General features: G+C 37.5%; 2 protein-coding genes across 5 annotated transcripts in view; both read right to left on the bottom strand.

The window, feature by feature from the left end:
• The window catches only part of cd82b (CD82 molecule b), a 236234-nt gene that overhangs the window by 30818 nt on the left and 190360 nt on the right, over positions 1-15056 (bottom strand). The gene's annotated exons all lie outside the window — the stretch shown is intronic.
• Positions 1-15056, bottom strand: part of LOC117372263 (tumor protein p53-inducible protein 11-like) — a 34488-nt gene that overhangs the window by 6381 nt on the left and 13051 nt on the right. For all 3 annotated transcript variants that reach the window (XM_033968037.2, XM_033968039.2, XM_055222705.1), the window contains 3 exons: positions 5685-5824; positions 353-411; positions 114-162 (listed from right to left, as the gene is read on the bottom strand). In XM_033968037.2, the coding sequence (XP_033823928.1) occupies positions 114-162; positions 353-411; positions 5685-5824 (248 nt within the window). The remainder of the gene's footprint in view (positions 1-113; positions 163-352; positions 412-5684; positions 5825-15056) is intronic.

Genomic DNA, 15056 nt, shown 5'->3' on the forward strand with positions numbered 1-15056 from the left:
CAATATTCAGTTTTTTACAGAACTCTTCAACAATTTATTGCTATACTGTTTACCAATCAAGAGCAAAACCTTTTGACATTTCAAGTAGCAGCTGGTCCGGATGCTGTACTTACCATCAGGGCCATAACCGTAAAGCCCACAGCGGAGATAAGGATCCACACCCTGTGAGGAAGACACACAAATTATAATGTCTTTCCTGCTTCACATCATTCCTCATCCGTTTGTAGGGGGCTCACAAGATGTCGATCTCTACTGAAAAAGCTGAAAGTGCTACACAGACGACCTAAGCCAGTATGTTCATTATAAGCTGTTATGTGCTAAATAAACAAGCAACAAACAGCAGAAATCTCACCTTAGTCCAACAGGCTCCCGTACTGCAAACTTGGTTTCGTTTCCAAGCATCTGACTGATCTGCAAGTGACAGAGGAGAAATTAATTGCATTTCATTTCAAACGTTTTAATGATGAGCTAGGATAAAGTTCTCTCAATGGAGGTGTAAGTAATGTAATGTTTTCTGCACTAAGCGAATGAAAGAGGAGGCCATTAGACAAGCAAACAAGCATGTCAGAGTGGAACAGATCTGTTAAGATGGAAATTACACACTATAAACATTTCTACCATTACAACAGCAAAAGACAAGCAAAACAAGTTTGTGGGATAAAGGAAATAATTTATGCCAAACAAGTGGGAAATAAAATAGGACAGCAATATGATATGTTGTTTTGTAGTTGTTCATTTACTCGTTTAAAAGCTGTGGAACATCAGCCATCTGCTTGGAGATATTGTTTTGCCTGGAATGTTCCACAGTCTGGCATTTAACTTACCTCTATAAAGAGGCAACCTCAGTCAGATTGATGTTTTTCAGCATTACAAAAAAAAATGACATGGTGCATCTTTAAATTGGCCTGATGAAAAATAGAGATCCTTCGATATGGGTTTTTTTCATAGCTGATGCCGATATCTTTGTTTAGAATCCAGACAAATTGATTGCAAAAAGTTCTGCCAATATTTTTGTGCTGAAGTAGGGCTGATTTTGATTATTCTCCCATATTATGTAAATTTAATGAACTAGAAGCTCATCCACAGATGTTTTTTTTTACCACAAACCTATGCAAGAGCAGTGTAGCTACGCTTTGTGCAATTATCTTTTCACCTTGAGTGTTCAAATAAAGCTTTATATGTACTCTTTAGGCAGCAGGTCGCCCAAAGTGACCTTTAAGGCCAACAGCGGTGCAAATATCAGCCCGATATCTAAGCAAACTGATATAGTGATCCATCTCTATAAAAAAAGATGATCAAAGTAATGGGTAATATAACACATAAATGTAATACATGATAACTACACTTTAATTTGCCTTAATAAAGCATGAACAAAGATTTTATTTAGAATGAATAAACAGTTAAGAATTACTTATGCAGGCTTACTCAGCCTGATTCACTGTTAATAAACTATTTGTTCACTATGAAATAATTCTGTATTGCTTTATTAAGGCTATATACAGTACAGTTCTTGAAAAGTGACACCAAGTAAGGTAGGCTGCAATTCAACCTCTGACAAAAAATTAATATAAGACCAAATAAACAGTCAAGGACAAGTAAAATTCTGAGTATTTGTATTTAAGCAGAAAGCTAATCACTGCTTTAATCACAGGCACAGCTGATTAGAGGTTTCAGGTGTCGTCAAAGCACAACATCAGTGGTGTCTTTTCAAGTCTTTTGTAGCTGCAAAAAGAGACTTACAACCAATGCAAAAAAAAGCTAAAAGCATAAAAACTACAAAGTCAGACAAGATGAATCATGTCTGGCTAGCATTGTTTACAAAGAGCAGAGCGTAAAACAGATTTCTGCATGACAAAGCCGTGCCTGAGTCAATGAAGACAAACATATTCTTGTTAAATATTACTAAGATCAATATCTGACACCTTCTGGGGCCTGGTATTTTATCCAATGCAAGATGAAACTCATTGAAAGCATTTAACCCTGTTCTGGACCTTTTACATCAAATATTTATAATGTTCATTTCCAACACTTACATGGTCCTCAGAATTAAATAATGTAATTATAATGACAAATGATAATGAAAAAATATTCAAATTTTAACTCACATCGCTTATTGTTTTGTATGATGAATGAAAATTTCCCAATAAGTGAATTGGTTGATGCTTGAAGTGATGACATGACCAGGTGAATCAGACTTCCCGTGTTCCATTTTAGGTCTGTTTTTGACAGAGTTCATAAATATTCATGAAAGGCCCAAGAAATACTTAGAGCCTGATAGCACAGTGAAAGAGTTTTGTAAAGAGTGAGTGAAGAAAAAGAAAAACAGGAAAAGGAAGAATGACACAACAGACGTATGTAAAGAGATGCTTAATCACATCAGCTGCAGCCTGCCTCTGCCATCAGTCAGTCAGCTCTTTGGAGTAAAATAACTGAACAAACCATGACAAACGGAGAGAGGAAATGAATCTATCAACCAGGCAGCCAAATAGTATAATACAGGTCTTTCATCTGACAAATACAGAACACTATTATTTCATAATATGACATTTTAATGGGGAACCCTGTCAAATACCAGGATCAAATTACACAAGGGACAAAACATTTCAAATGTCTTATTGTCGAACATTTTGGCAATAAACTATACATGAGGATATTATGGTGCAAAGGTCCTTGTTTAGTCTTTTTGACTTTGATGAAAGTTTGTTGTTATTTGTCATTATCATCATTGTTATTAAAAAGGTTAAACTAATGACACAATAACTAAACCTATTCTAAGACTTTACAACCCAAGCAGGCCAGAGTAATCCCTCTAAATCAATGAGAACTGGATTAAGATTCCTGAGTAAATGCAATTTTCCAAAAACACACCAAAAAAATAAAACGCAAACAACTAAGAAGGTTTTAGAATTTAAGCTTGTCAATGATACACAGAAATGACAGATTCACAAAAACAGGATGTTACTTTTATTTTTGATAACTAGTAAAAGCTCCACTGGTATATTTGGTGATTGTTATTGTGTCCTTGAGCCATCTTTCCTATGTATGATTGTTTGCCTATGGCCTAACTATTAATGGTTGGTTATTGCCCGAAATTAACAGGGTAACAAATTAGCACCGATCTCAGAGGTATCAATCAGATCAGATAAAGTCAAGATTTGCACCTTGTATTTCTGACATTTTCAGACACCTGAACGACAATGTATGACTTGTTTTTGAGGTCTGGTTTCACAAAATCACACCTTTTCCATCTGCTCTATAACCAAAGCTGGCAACTTGACACAAAAGCTAAGAGGAAAACTTGTTCAAGAAAAAGACAGGTGGAGGGCTAGTCTCTCATAGGCACACATTCACACTGGAGGCACTGCAAATAGAAAAGCCCTCTTCACTCAAGTATTTGTGCGGAAAGCCGCCTTATCTGAAAAGTCAAATGGGGCAGGAAGACAACGTCAGAGCATATCCTTCCTCTGTTTACTGGGACTGCAGGGACAGCGCCAACTGTTCAACCTCCATCCAATTCTTTCTAAACTCAAAATGTTTGAATCCCACGAGGCCCTTTTCCACAAAGATCAGTGTCAAAGATAGCTGAGGCCGCTCAAGAATGGCTTATTGTAAAAAAAAAGAAAAAAAGAAAAAAAAAAAGTGAACAATTAATATGTTGAGTCAGCGATTCCTGAGTCAAGGTCGGTGTAGTCACTGCATAACTGAGTCAAAGGAGAGGCTTTGAGAGTAAGGGACAGAACACATTATAATTTTCATTATTCATATTAGCCATTTTTTATTAAGTAGAATAAGAAATACTAAATACCTTGGAAAACTGCCATAACGTACAATGTTTTTGGAATTAAGAATAAATTAACATTACACGTGTCAGTAATAAAAGCAATATTTGTCCCAACATAAGAGGTCAACGCTTTCAATTCACAGATCGGTTAAGTCAGAAACTGGAAATACAAATCTTACATGTCCTACCTTAAAAATGGAAGTTGTGGCTAGAGTTAGTACCTTTGCCAACAAAGATAACTGTCTAATTTACCCTAACAAACCGTCAGCATGCAAAGCAGTCTGACCAACAACTGAAGATCTGGAAAAGGGTGCTCCTGCTTCGTTCCAACTCAAAATGCCAGGGAGTTTGGTAATGTTTATTTTTGCGCCATCCTTCACAGTCACACTTCTTTGTCCATATGTGACAGTTGGGGATATTTTCATGAAAATCCACAAAAATAAAATAACAATCACTTATGTGGCAAAAAACAGAGGATCTATAACGCGACACACAAATTGTCTGCATAAGGAAATTAAACCCAAATTACTGAAACAATTTGAGGACATTAAAAAAAAAAAAACAAAAAAAAAAAAAAAACAGCAAATGTTTTCCAATGCCGCACATTTCTGGGTAGTTGAGGGAAGGTGCTACTGTTTGGATTCTAATAGCAAATAAAATCAGTGGGAAGTGAAGGGAGTTGTCTTCTCATCATAAACACTAGCGTATGTCTTTAGCCTTCTGCTCAGCTACTCTCTCACTTGTCTGATTAATATTACAGTGTGGAACAGTGCGCTTTGTCTAAGCACATCCTAACACAATATTTTCAAAAACCCTCTAATGAAATGGGACACACTGCAGTCAAGTAGAGCACTGACTTTGTGTTATTCTTGCAGGTATAGTTTAGTATTATGTTTCGGTACATTCCTTTACACACAAAATTAACTGAAGAATTACAAGACAGAAATTTAATATATGAGATGCAAGAAGCAGGAAAGGAGCCAGGGAAGCCAGTCACATCCCAGTGGAACAGGAGGAGTCAGGGGGATTAGCTGATCCGGATTCACTGATGCATAAGCAGCAACACCACAGTGTCTGGGTAATGAGCCAATTAACAGTCCATTGTGGCTTTTAGACAAAATCTATAGCACTTTTTGGGCTAATGAATCCCTCTGCAGCAGGGTGTCACTGTGGAACACAGTGAATGATAATAGCTATGTACTTGTATTGTATTAGTTTTGAGCCAGCCCATACAGCAAATTGTGCATAATATCAGTAGAGGTAGAGGTCGGAGATATTGAAAAATGTATGATATTGTAGTTGCTGTTTTGGAGATATAGAAAATTTAAATATCTTAGATTGTTGTGGGATTGCTCCTCGGGAAAACAAAAATGATTCTACTTTCTGCTGATCTACTGAGGTCTATCCAGCTTCATCCCATATCAAATAAAACGCATATTTTGAGTGAATTATAATAGCCCATTGTGAATTTAATCTGTTACTCCTTCAACTATGTTGTTCCAATACCGATACTGGTAAAAATACTTGTGCAATATTTGAGCCAAGATAGTTGGGTTTTGCTGTTTCTCAGGCATCGATATAAGTGTGTACTCAGTTCAATTCAGCAAGTGGAAGCAGAACTTTGGTAAAATTAACTGCACAGATTGCCTGACATTGTCAATACTATGCATAATTAGCCATGTGCTCTGAAAATGATCATCTTTTACTGGTCTCACTGTTGTTTTTAATTCACACACTGTGATAAAGGATTGGAACTCAGTATTAATAGTTTCCCTGAAAGCAAAGTATCAGTATTGGAAAAAATATGGCTTGGCATGAAACAACCCTACCTCCAATTAAAACATGCACTCCACCTTAAGTGTATGGTTAGAAAAAAATGGTTGATATATGTGAGTGTCCAAACCTTTGACCGGTGCACTTCTCCATCGTCATCCTCTCCTCCAACTCCCAGGACCTTTCGACTTTTGAGGCGGCTGATCAGGTCTGTCTGACTGTGCTTCTTCATCAGAGGAGGGTGAGGTTTGGATGCCATTGTGCACACGCCTAAAACAACACAAGACAAGCACAGCAGATGAGAGAGAGTGCAGAGACTGACAGTGCCGTTGTATCTAGGGCTGCATGTTACAAAGGAGGTATTTTTATCACAACATCGGCATGGGAAAATATAGCACTGTTAAATATTTTCAAGATATCAGACAGTCAAATGCAGTCAAGCAAAAGTCAGAAATATATAAAACTTTTGCAGATTAAATTGGGTGTAAACATTTTATCTAGATATAGGACTGATGAATTGATGCTAAACCGGCTTTCTCGATTGTTGCTGTGAGTCAGTGGAATAGTTTGCCAAATGAGATTATAGCATGCACAAGTTTTCAAAAGTTTGCACAGGTGACAAAGGAATGGCTAATATCAAAGCAAATTTGCACTCATTAGTGAATGTGAATGTGTGTTCAATTTACCTTTTCAACAAGTTGTTGATCTTTTGACACTTGATAAAACTGAATGTGAGCTTTTCTGATGTTTATTCAACTGATATTTAATAAATTAATTATTAATTTAATTAATGAACCTTGCCTGTTCATGCTTTGCTACATTTTACAGGCCAAATCTCTAATGTAATATATACATATATATGTCCTGACCCAGCCAAAATGTCATGTCAAATTTTATAACCCATTGTGGCCCGTGTGTCAAAAAGTTTGCCCACCCCTATCCTAGGAGAAGAAGATTCGGCCAGAGTCAGTAATGTTAGCTTTAATTTTGATTTTGTTGTCTTTTTTATGACAGATTCCAATAAAATGATATTACAAAATTTGGCCTACAGCTAAAAGTTCACCCCCAAGTCCCAGAGGTCAGCAGAGGATAAGCCAAGCAGGAAACTAAGCCAGTGTACAAGATGTGACACGCATCGTCTTTCCCACAATGCTGTGCTCAATGCAGCCTAGACCTGGATGGCATGATGGTCCTGGTGACTGATGGCCTACTGTTCTGCACATACTGATCCAATTACAATAGAAATGAGCTGGTGTTGATGTCTCAAAGTATTGTGCAGTCTGTCCTAACCTTGGTAACGCATACTTTCATGTGTCCTTCAACTATATCTGCCAGATCTCTTCTATATTGATTGTCATTACCTCATCTGAGAACTGAAGGCACCTCTTTCACTGATGCTGGTTGATTTGTTTATTTGTTAGGAGGTAAAGTGATGTGTGGGTCTTGATGAAATTGTTAGGTAAGGTTAGCAATGGATCAAGGAATTATTGATTTTCTGCCTGCATCAAAGCACTATTGGGAGCTAGGCTAAAGACTCCAACCAGAGTCACTGACTCCAACCAGATAAACATGGAAGGAGTAAAATTTATTTGCAACTCAAGAATTTACTTCAGTATTGCCGTGTTTGACACAAAGTTTGACACTTTGTTGGACCAGTGAATTCCTTACATTTCTATTAGTATGTTTCAAATAAATGTGAATCTTGGCCAACAGAAATAGGATAAATACCAATGCAAATAATTTCTCAGTCTGCACAAATTAGTTATATTGAATTGATTTACAAAGATGCATTATGTAAATTTTCTGGTGGGGGATATGTCACTTGCTTGTCTATGAAGATGTTACTTCTATACCTGGAATAATCCACTCTACAGTTGTTAAACTTGTCCATCTTACATTTATTCAATAACAGATGCTTTTATTGTACATCCGTATCTACTATGAATGGGTGTCAACACTCTGACCTGTAACTTGGTGTGGTGGCATCACCCCCTTGTCTCTATGGAGATATACAAGTTTAATGCCATACTGTGGAACATCCAGGAAAAAACATAACATCAAGCAAATGACTGTCATCCCTCTCCCAGAAAAGGAGCATAGTGCACTTTTTTATGAAAATGTGAGAAAACAAAATAGCTTAAAATACATTTTATTTGTGCCAAATATTAGCTTCCCTGTACTTCCCTGCACAAATGTGGTAGAGTTAATGAGTCATAGGAGAAATAATAGGATAAATGTAGACAGAATAACTATGCACAGACACAGGAGCAGGTTTGCCTGCAGTCTAATGGTTGTTTGGCGTCACTTGTTGACAAAGATGGCCGACCTGTGTGGTCCTATTGATCAGCCCTAATGAATAGTGCCTGTGGATTCAGTGGAACAAGTAATGACAAACGAAGAGCAGGCTATCACCATTGACCCATCAGTGACGGCTCCACACCGCTGCACAAACAAACTGTAAATACACACAGAAACACAAACGTATAGTGTGTGAGGAAATTGATGTTTTTTTCCCCGTGGGCAACTCTGAAGCGTATTACAAGAATGATTATTGAGCTGTTCTGGCGAGGATGATAACACTACTTTGAGAAATATACTGTTGAAGGAAAGCCATATTTTTTTAATTTCATTTTTTTTGCATTATCTGAAATTATAATATTCAGACAACATAATAACAATACATCAGAAATGTGCTAAAATGTGCCTGCAAATGTCTTGGTTGAGGATCAAATATAGCACGAAATGTAAATGGGCCACAAAAGTGCATAAATGTCACTGTGCTTGTTTGAGAGAAGTTTCTGCTCATTTCATTTTTTTATTTTTTCATTTATAGGCAGTATACAAATTTTGTTAATCTTCAGAGCAAAAATGGCATAATTTTCCCATGTATTGTCCACCCCTAGTTGTATGATACATTTTTGTAATAGTGCAACAATTTTTATTTTAACTGAATAAAAATCCCTTATTATGGAATAACATTGTCATTAACAGTCATATACCTCCACCTCAACAGAAAGGACTGTGCTAGTAGTGGTTCTTTGTGGAATACACAATAATGGCGGTTACATTTTCTGTCACAAAGAGCGTCAGGGCCTTGAATGTTGTACAGCCATGTATTCTGGGTCCTGCCGTCAAATATTCCACATTTACTCCCACGCATTAGACACGACTAGACGCACCCATTCACCTGAGCCTACATTATATAGAATGGTAAGAAGTACATAGAACCTTTCTCTAATATGCTGCAGTGGATTGAAACTATGTTGAAAGCTCTTAAAACAAACTGACCTAAAAACATCTCATGAATTTTCCTAATAGGTTTTGTTAAAATTACACTAATAGAGAAAGAATCAATACAATTTCCCTATGCACCTATTCAGAGGGCTCATAACATAACTTGTAACAACACTGCTTGTTGGAGGCAGGAATGGCCCATAATAGTGAAGCATGTAGACTGTTGGTGCTTCCAAAGCTTAGGTAATAAACATGCCGGATATTGGCCTGCTCCTCTGCGCGCCCATCAGACCAGCATTAATGAAACACACCTCAATGGACAGTTATTCACAGTTGATAATGTATTCTGTTTCCCACATTGTCACATACCCTTGCATGTCTCTCACTTTGCATCTTCCCACTAGAGCTTCTTGACTTGCCAGAGTGATGGTGAGGCAGTTACCTAGCAACTGCCAATACACCAATTGCTCCTTTATTACAGAGAGCACCTTTGATGACCAAAGCTACGCTGGGAGCCAGGGGTCACTCTACAGCATGCCTCTTCAGGATAAGAGGTGAATATTAGCAAAGACTGTAGCCATTTATAATAAGGGACACTGCATGATACAATGCATTAATCTACTGAGTAAAGCGGTAAAAAATAGGAAACTGAATATGACAAAAGGAGGATTCTGTAATAATTTTGGAACAAGATGCAACATTTGACACAACCTGTAAATAATCTTCTTTGAATATGATTTCTTAGGTTACCAAAGCAGCCATCTTATTAGCACGACCTCCTCCATTTCTTCTATATGACGGCAAAACATTGTAAATAAATGTTGCCAAAATGTTACAGGCCAACAAATGGATATATTCTATTCATGAACTAGAATTGGTATGATAAAACTTGTCATATGGAAAAAGCTCCATAGGAATACTGATTTGGATACCCCAATAAAAATATATTTAAAAATCTAGACAATAGAATGCATTTGCAAAATGTAATTAACCTTCCCATGTGGTCTTATACTAGTTAACATATAGATCAAGAGCATTCGGAAACAATGTAGGAAAGGCCAAATTTTGTGCTAAAGAAATGTAATAAATAAAAAGTGGCCATATTTCTTTGTAATCACACCAGTAAAAACGTTGCTCTCACAAGTCTTAGCTCCCTGCCAATGTTTTTATCTCTCTGTATGTGTGGTAAACAGAAAATCAAACCGCATCCAAGAGTGTGGGTGAGGACAGGTTGTTCTACCTGAAGGCAAGACTTGCCAAGCTAAAAACAAGGTAATAGCAACATGAGACACTAGCAATGCACCACACACTGTCAATGTTTCTTGAGTCTGGAGATAAAACATGTGTTGGCAAAAAGAAAATCTGCTAAAGACAATCTAGTGTGAAATTTCACGATTGTGATTTCTCAATAATAATAATAATAATAATAATAATAATAATAATAATAATAATATTAAATGGATAAATCACTGCTTGGCTATCGATGTGCAACTGTGAATAAATGTGTTACTCAAAAGAAAAAAAGCGCAGCACATCTCCTCCTCTATTCCACAAATAACATAACACAGATGTCCAATAGCTTTTTAATCCCCCTGTCAACACTATGCTTAGGCGCCTGAAGCAGATAGCCTATAACAACACCTCTCCTCGCCAAGCTATACAGTCCAGTACATATCTCTTCAATGAAAAGTCCCACTACGCTGCCAACCGACTCACTACGATTGACTGACCAAACTATTAGTATCCACACAGACTAATGTAATGGTATATGGATTTCTCATTCCTTTGGGAACAATGAGGCTTTTAGAGAAGATAACTTAAGACCTGAACATAACTTAAAGTCTCCTCTTAGATTCACAGGGGAAAATCAGAGTACAAATACCAAACACTAACTGGGGCTTGTCGTAGCATTTGTCGGGGTCTGCTGTCTAAGAGAAAAAACAGAATTACTACTTTGCAGTGCGCAACAAGAAAGCCATAACTTCAATTAACATTGTTGTCAATATTATACTGGTGTAAGCAGAAATGAGTCTAATTGCCATGCTAAAAATATTGCCATAAAAAATGTTCTGCTATAATTCACTATTATTTCAAAAGAAGCTTCTTGAGTCTCCCTAAATGTGTTTGGCAGTTTTAACCACTGAGCCAGCAAACCAACCAGATTTGAAAACAAACCACAATTTGAAGACAAATTGCAATTTTAGTGGTTACCGTTGGCAAGTGGTGCATTTGTTCATTATGTATATTTTATACCTTTCTTAACAACACAATATTCCATCACCTTAAGGTCTGAATCTGTATGAAACCTGCTAACCCTGTAGATTAGACCTTTACAAAACATGTTCTGAAATGCATGGGATTCTCCAGTCATCTATATGCTCTTGGATATACCGTAAATTTCGGATTATAAGCCGCTACTTTTTTTCCACGCTTTGAACCCTGCGGCTTGTACAGCAGTGCGGCTTATTTATGGATTTTTTACTGGATAACGGCCCCTGGGTTTTATTTTCACGGACAAGCCTTCTACACGTGGCAGATAAATATGGCAAAAACAACTTAAGTGCATTAAAAAAATACAACTCACCAAACCGCTGCATCAGAGGGAGCCCTGCGCTGATTATGTGATTATGTCTACTCTGCTCCGCAGTTTCTTTCAAAAACTCTAAAGGCGTATCGTTTAATCCCAGGTGCTTATTCTCCATATGCCAAAGCAGTTTTGAAGGTTTCATTGCCTTATTTGCTTTTCCCGTATGTTACGTAGAGCGGACTGTGCGCGTGAGTCACCTGCAGCGACAAACCCAGGTTTTAAGTAGGCATTGTCTGTTAAATTTATCTTTCTTTTTCTTGGAGGTGTAGTCTCCTCTTCTGGCTCCTCAGTTGTCCTTTTCCCCTTTGTTAAAAGCTCTCCAAAGACTTTTGTTTTGGCTCATTTTCACTCGCTTGTGGCTCTACTTTTGTGCGTCGTGTCTGATGTGTTATACGTGATACGTCACCGCGGAGACAAGAGCAGATAATAAACTTGCTACTACATCAAATAGATTTCTGTGGCGATTTCCAGCAGGATTTTCATGATACATCTATGGACGAGCTTATTAGTGTGTCATTAGGGACGGGCCAAAGTTGCTCCTGACCCCTGTGCGCACAGCGTCTGAAAATCAGGGCTCTATACGCAGGACAGTGAGCTGTGTCTGTGTCTGTGTCTGTGAGACGTGAGCGGTGTTTGTTTTGAACATTGTTCCGCGAGTGTGACGCTTATTTTGAGCAACGAAAAATAAGAAAATATAATTTTATTTTAAGATCATAATAATCTTCCAATTTAAACTACAACAAAAAAGAACTAACACAAATAAAATACACTTCAGCCACGCAGAGCCGCAGTATAAGGCTGAAAGAGGCGCATACGGCTCCGGAGCCGCGGGTTGCAGACTCCTGAAATAGAGCCACTGCACGTAAGCTCGACATCAATGAATCCAACTTGGTCAATGTAAAAGACGACAAAAGTTTTCAGAGGAAATAAAAGCAGATTTTCCGTTTTGGTGCAGTTTTATTTTCTAAACCTGCAGATGTGTTCATCCCGTGTTGTTGTCGTGTTGGTTCCAATTTTCAGGCACAGTTTAAAAAAAAGCGTGTCAGTGCACCGTCTTTCTGTGTAAATATCTCATGTTACAATATGAAAACCTGCGGCTTTTATTCAGGTGCGGCTTATATATGTACAAAATTGATTTTCTCTTCAAATTTAGCTGGTGCGGCTTTTAATCAGGTGCGCTCTGTAGTCCGAAATTTACGGTATTTTAAAAGTACACTTTGATCAGAATTATTTTTATTTTGTTCTGTAATCACAATCACTGCAGTGTCCTCCTGCCCTAAATATAGCCTATCCACAGAACTATTTGTGTAGACAGGATAACAAGCACAACCTCATCTAATTGTTAGTAATAACTGAAGCACGAGGATCCCCAATGGTAAGAGCAGATTTATTTTAGCACAGCATTCAACTTTTTAGGACAGATACAAAAGGCTTTTTCCCATTCTTGATATTTCAGGCTACTTCCTCAACATACTTTTCTACTCTTGTGTTATGAAGTGCACTCTGGCTAATATGGTTTATGGAAAAATATAGCGCTCAACAGTGACCAATCACCCCACAGTTCCGCAATGTCTTTGAACTCTTAATATTTGATTTTTTAGAAAAGTGTATGGGAAAAATTAATGGAAAAATTGACTTCCAGAACCTGAGTAAGTGGTCACTGTTGAGCTCCATTTATTCTGTTGATTCCTGAGATTGTAAAAAACGAAAGTTATTGACATTTGTCTTTACCTCTTTTATGGTGACTGGCGCTCTCTCCAGAACACTCTGTGTGACAATGTCAAAATTTCAGTGGATATTAACTCCTGCTGCCCAATTAATCACAACAAAATAAAAATACCAATTGAATTAAAACAACTATCAAAAGGCAAAGCCAGCAATTCTTTAGACAAAAGCATGTCCTCTTTCTGTGCCCTGTCTTTTTAGGGAAAACGGCTTGCTAAACATGTCAAACATGTTCTGAATGGAATTCTTATACAAGTTTACCAGTTCATACTACAATCTTATCTCAAATGTTAATATTATTCCTGGATGTATTTGAAAATGCTAAAAACAAAATACTTCTGAAAAATCTCAGCCCGAAAATGAACCATCACAGCCTTAGCCTCACAAACTTTGCATAGCACTATCTGCAACTTTCAAAATGATGGGCTGAGCTTCATCACAACAAAAAAAAAGTGAATAAACATCCCCACAGCGGGACTGACCCACTTGAGCTTGTCTGTTAAGTCATTGCTCCCCTATGCTCATCAGTAAACAGTAAACATTATTTAAAAAGAAATCAGTATTTAAAAACAAATGCACTTCATACTGTGCAAGTTGAAAACAAGTTTACCTTCTTATCACACAAGATAATGGTTCACACTCTGGTGCTGGTGCTGTAGAGTAAATTAAAAAGGTCTTTCAGTCACAGCAAGTAAAACGGGATTGTCACATCCAGTGATAAACAACTCTGTGCATGCTATTATGTGACAAAGAGAAAGCACGCATCACTTAAAGACGCACTGTGACATATTTTTACTTTGCCTGTTCCACAGTATGGCATCATACTAGAATCAGTGGACACGAGCAAGTGTCACATCAAGCCAAGTTGCAGGCAAGCTACTTACTTTCCAATGCATTTTTGGGGAATAAAAACATAATATAATTGCTAGCTAGACATGTATAATGCCATACAGTGAAACATTCCAGGCAAAGCAAATTGTAGCACCAAAAAGTTCATTCAGTCAGCCCACCATTCATGGATTACAGTGCCAAGTATGGGATTAAAACCAGTGAACCATCTGGGGACAACAGAGTTGTAATGGCCACAGCTTTGGAGTTTCCCTGTCTAATGCGCACTTATTACATCACAAGACAGTGAGCAGCGGGGAATTCAGCCTCCTGTTGGCTGACTTTCTCCAATTCAGTTATATAACATGGGCTTTACGGCAGCTATTTCAAATCGCTGGAGGCTAGCAATTATGTTCAAAGGGCGTGCAATCTCAGCACAGACTATGGCAAATTCCAGAGCATCTGACCATAAAATGCAGAGCCAGCATTTAAAGTTTATCAGCAGAAATCTGGTCAAATAATGTTAATGGTAACATTATTGTCTGCTGGGATTTCACATGACTTTATTGTTACGCATTTTAATATGACAAAGGTGGTCTATCTGAAAGCTCATGATTCTCTTTTACCACTCTCACCCAAGTTCAAGCATTTTTTATTTACGATTCTTGAATCAGCGGGACACCATCAGTATTTTTTATATATGATTCAGAATGCATTGTATGTACTGAATTTTCAATCACGCCCATTTGAACTCTGGGAGAAGCACAGTTGATCAGAATCACATCTTCTAGTATTGGAGAAGTGTGTATTCTGGATCCCAGTCAATAAAACAATAAAATATTTAGTTCATGAATTAATCTTCCTTTAATTTCCAGGATTGTGAAAAATGAAAGGGTGGAAATATTTTACATTTACATTACATTTCAATATTATATTCGTTGCGTGTGTGTACTTCTTTACAAAATATGTTGTCAAGTTGGTTGTAAACCTTATAACAACAGCCCATGTTGAGTCTATAATGACTAGTTAGTTGTTTTGCTTCAGTAGACTGCTGTGGGCTCTATAGATAATGACAGAATCAACAGTAGCGCAGTCCAGCTGAGTCTTTCCACTAACCCCCCACTAGTG

The sequence above is a fragment of the Periophthalmus magnuspinnatus genome, chromosome 6 (assembly GCF_009829125.3).
Source record: "Periophthalmus magnuspinnatus isolate fPerMag1 chromosome 6, fPerMag1.2.pri, whole genome shotgun sequence".
Taxonomy (NCBI): domain Eukaryota; kingdom Metazoa; phylum Chordata; class Actinopteri; order Gobiiformes; family Gobiidae; genus Periophthalmus; species Periophthalmus magnuspinnatus.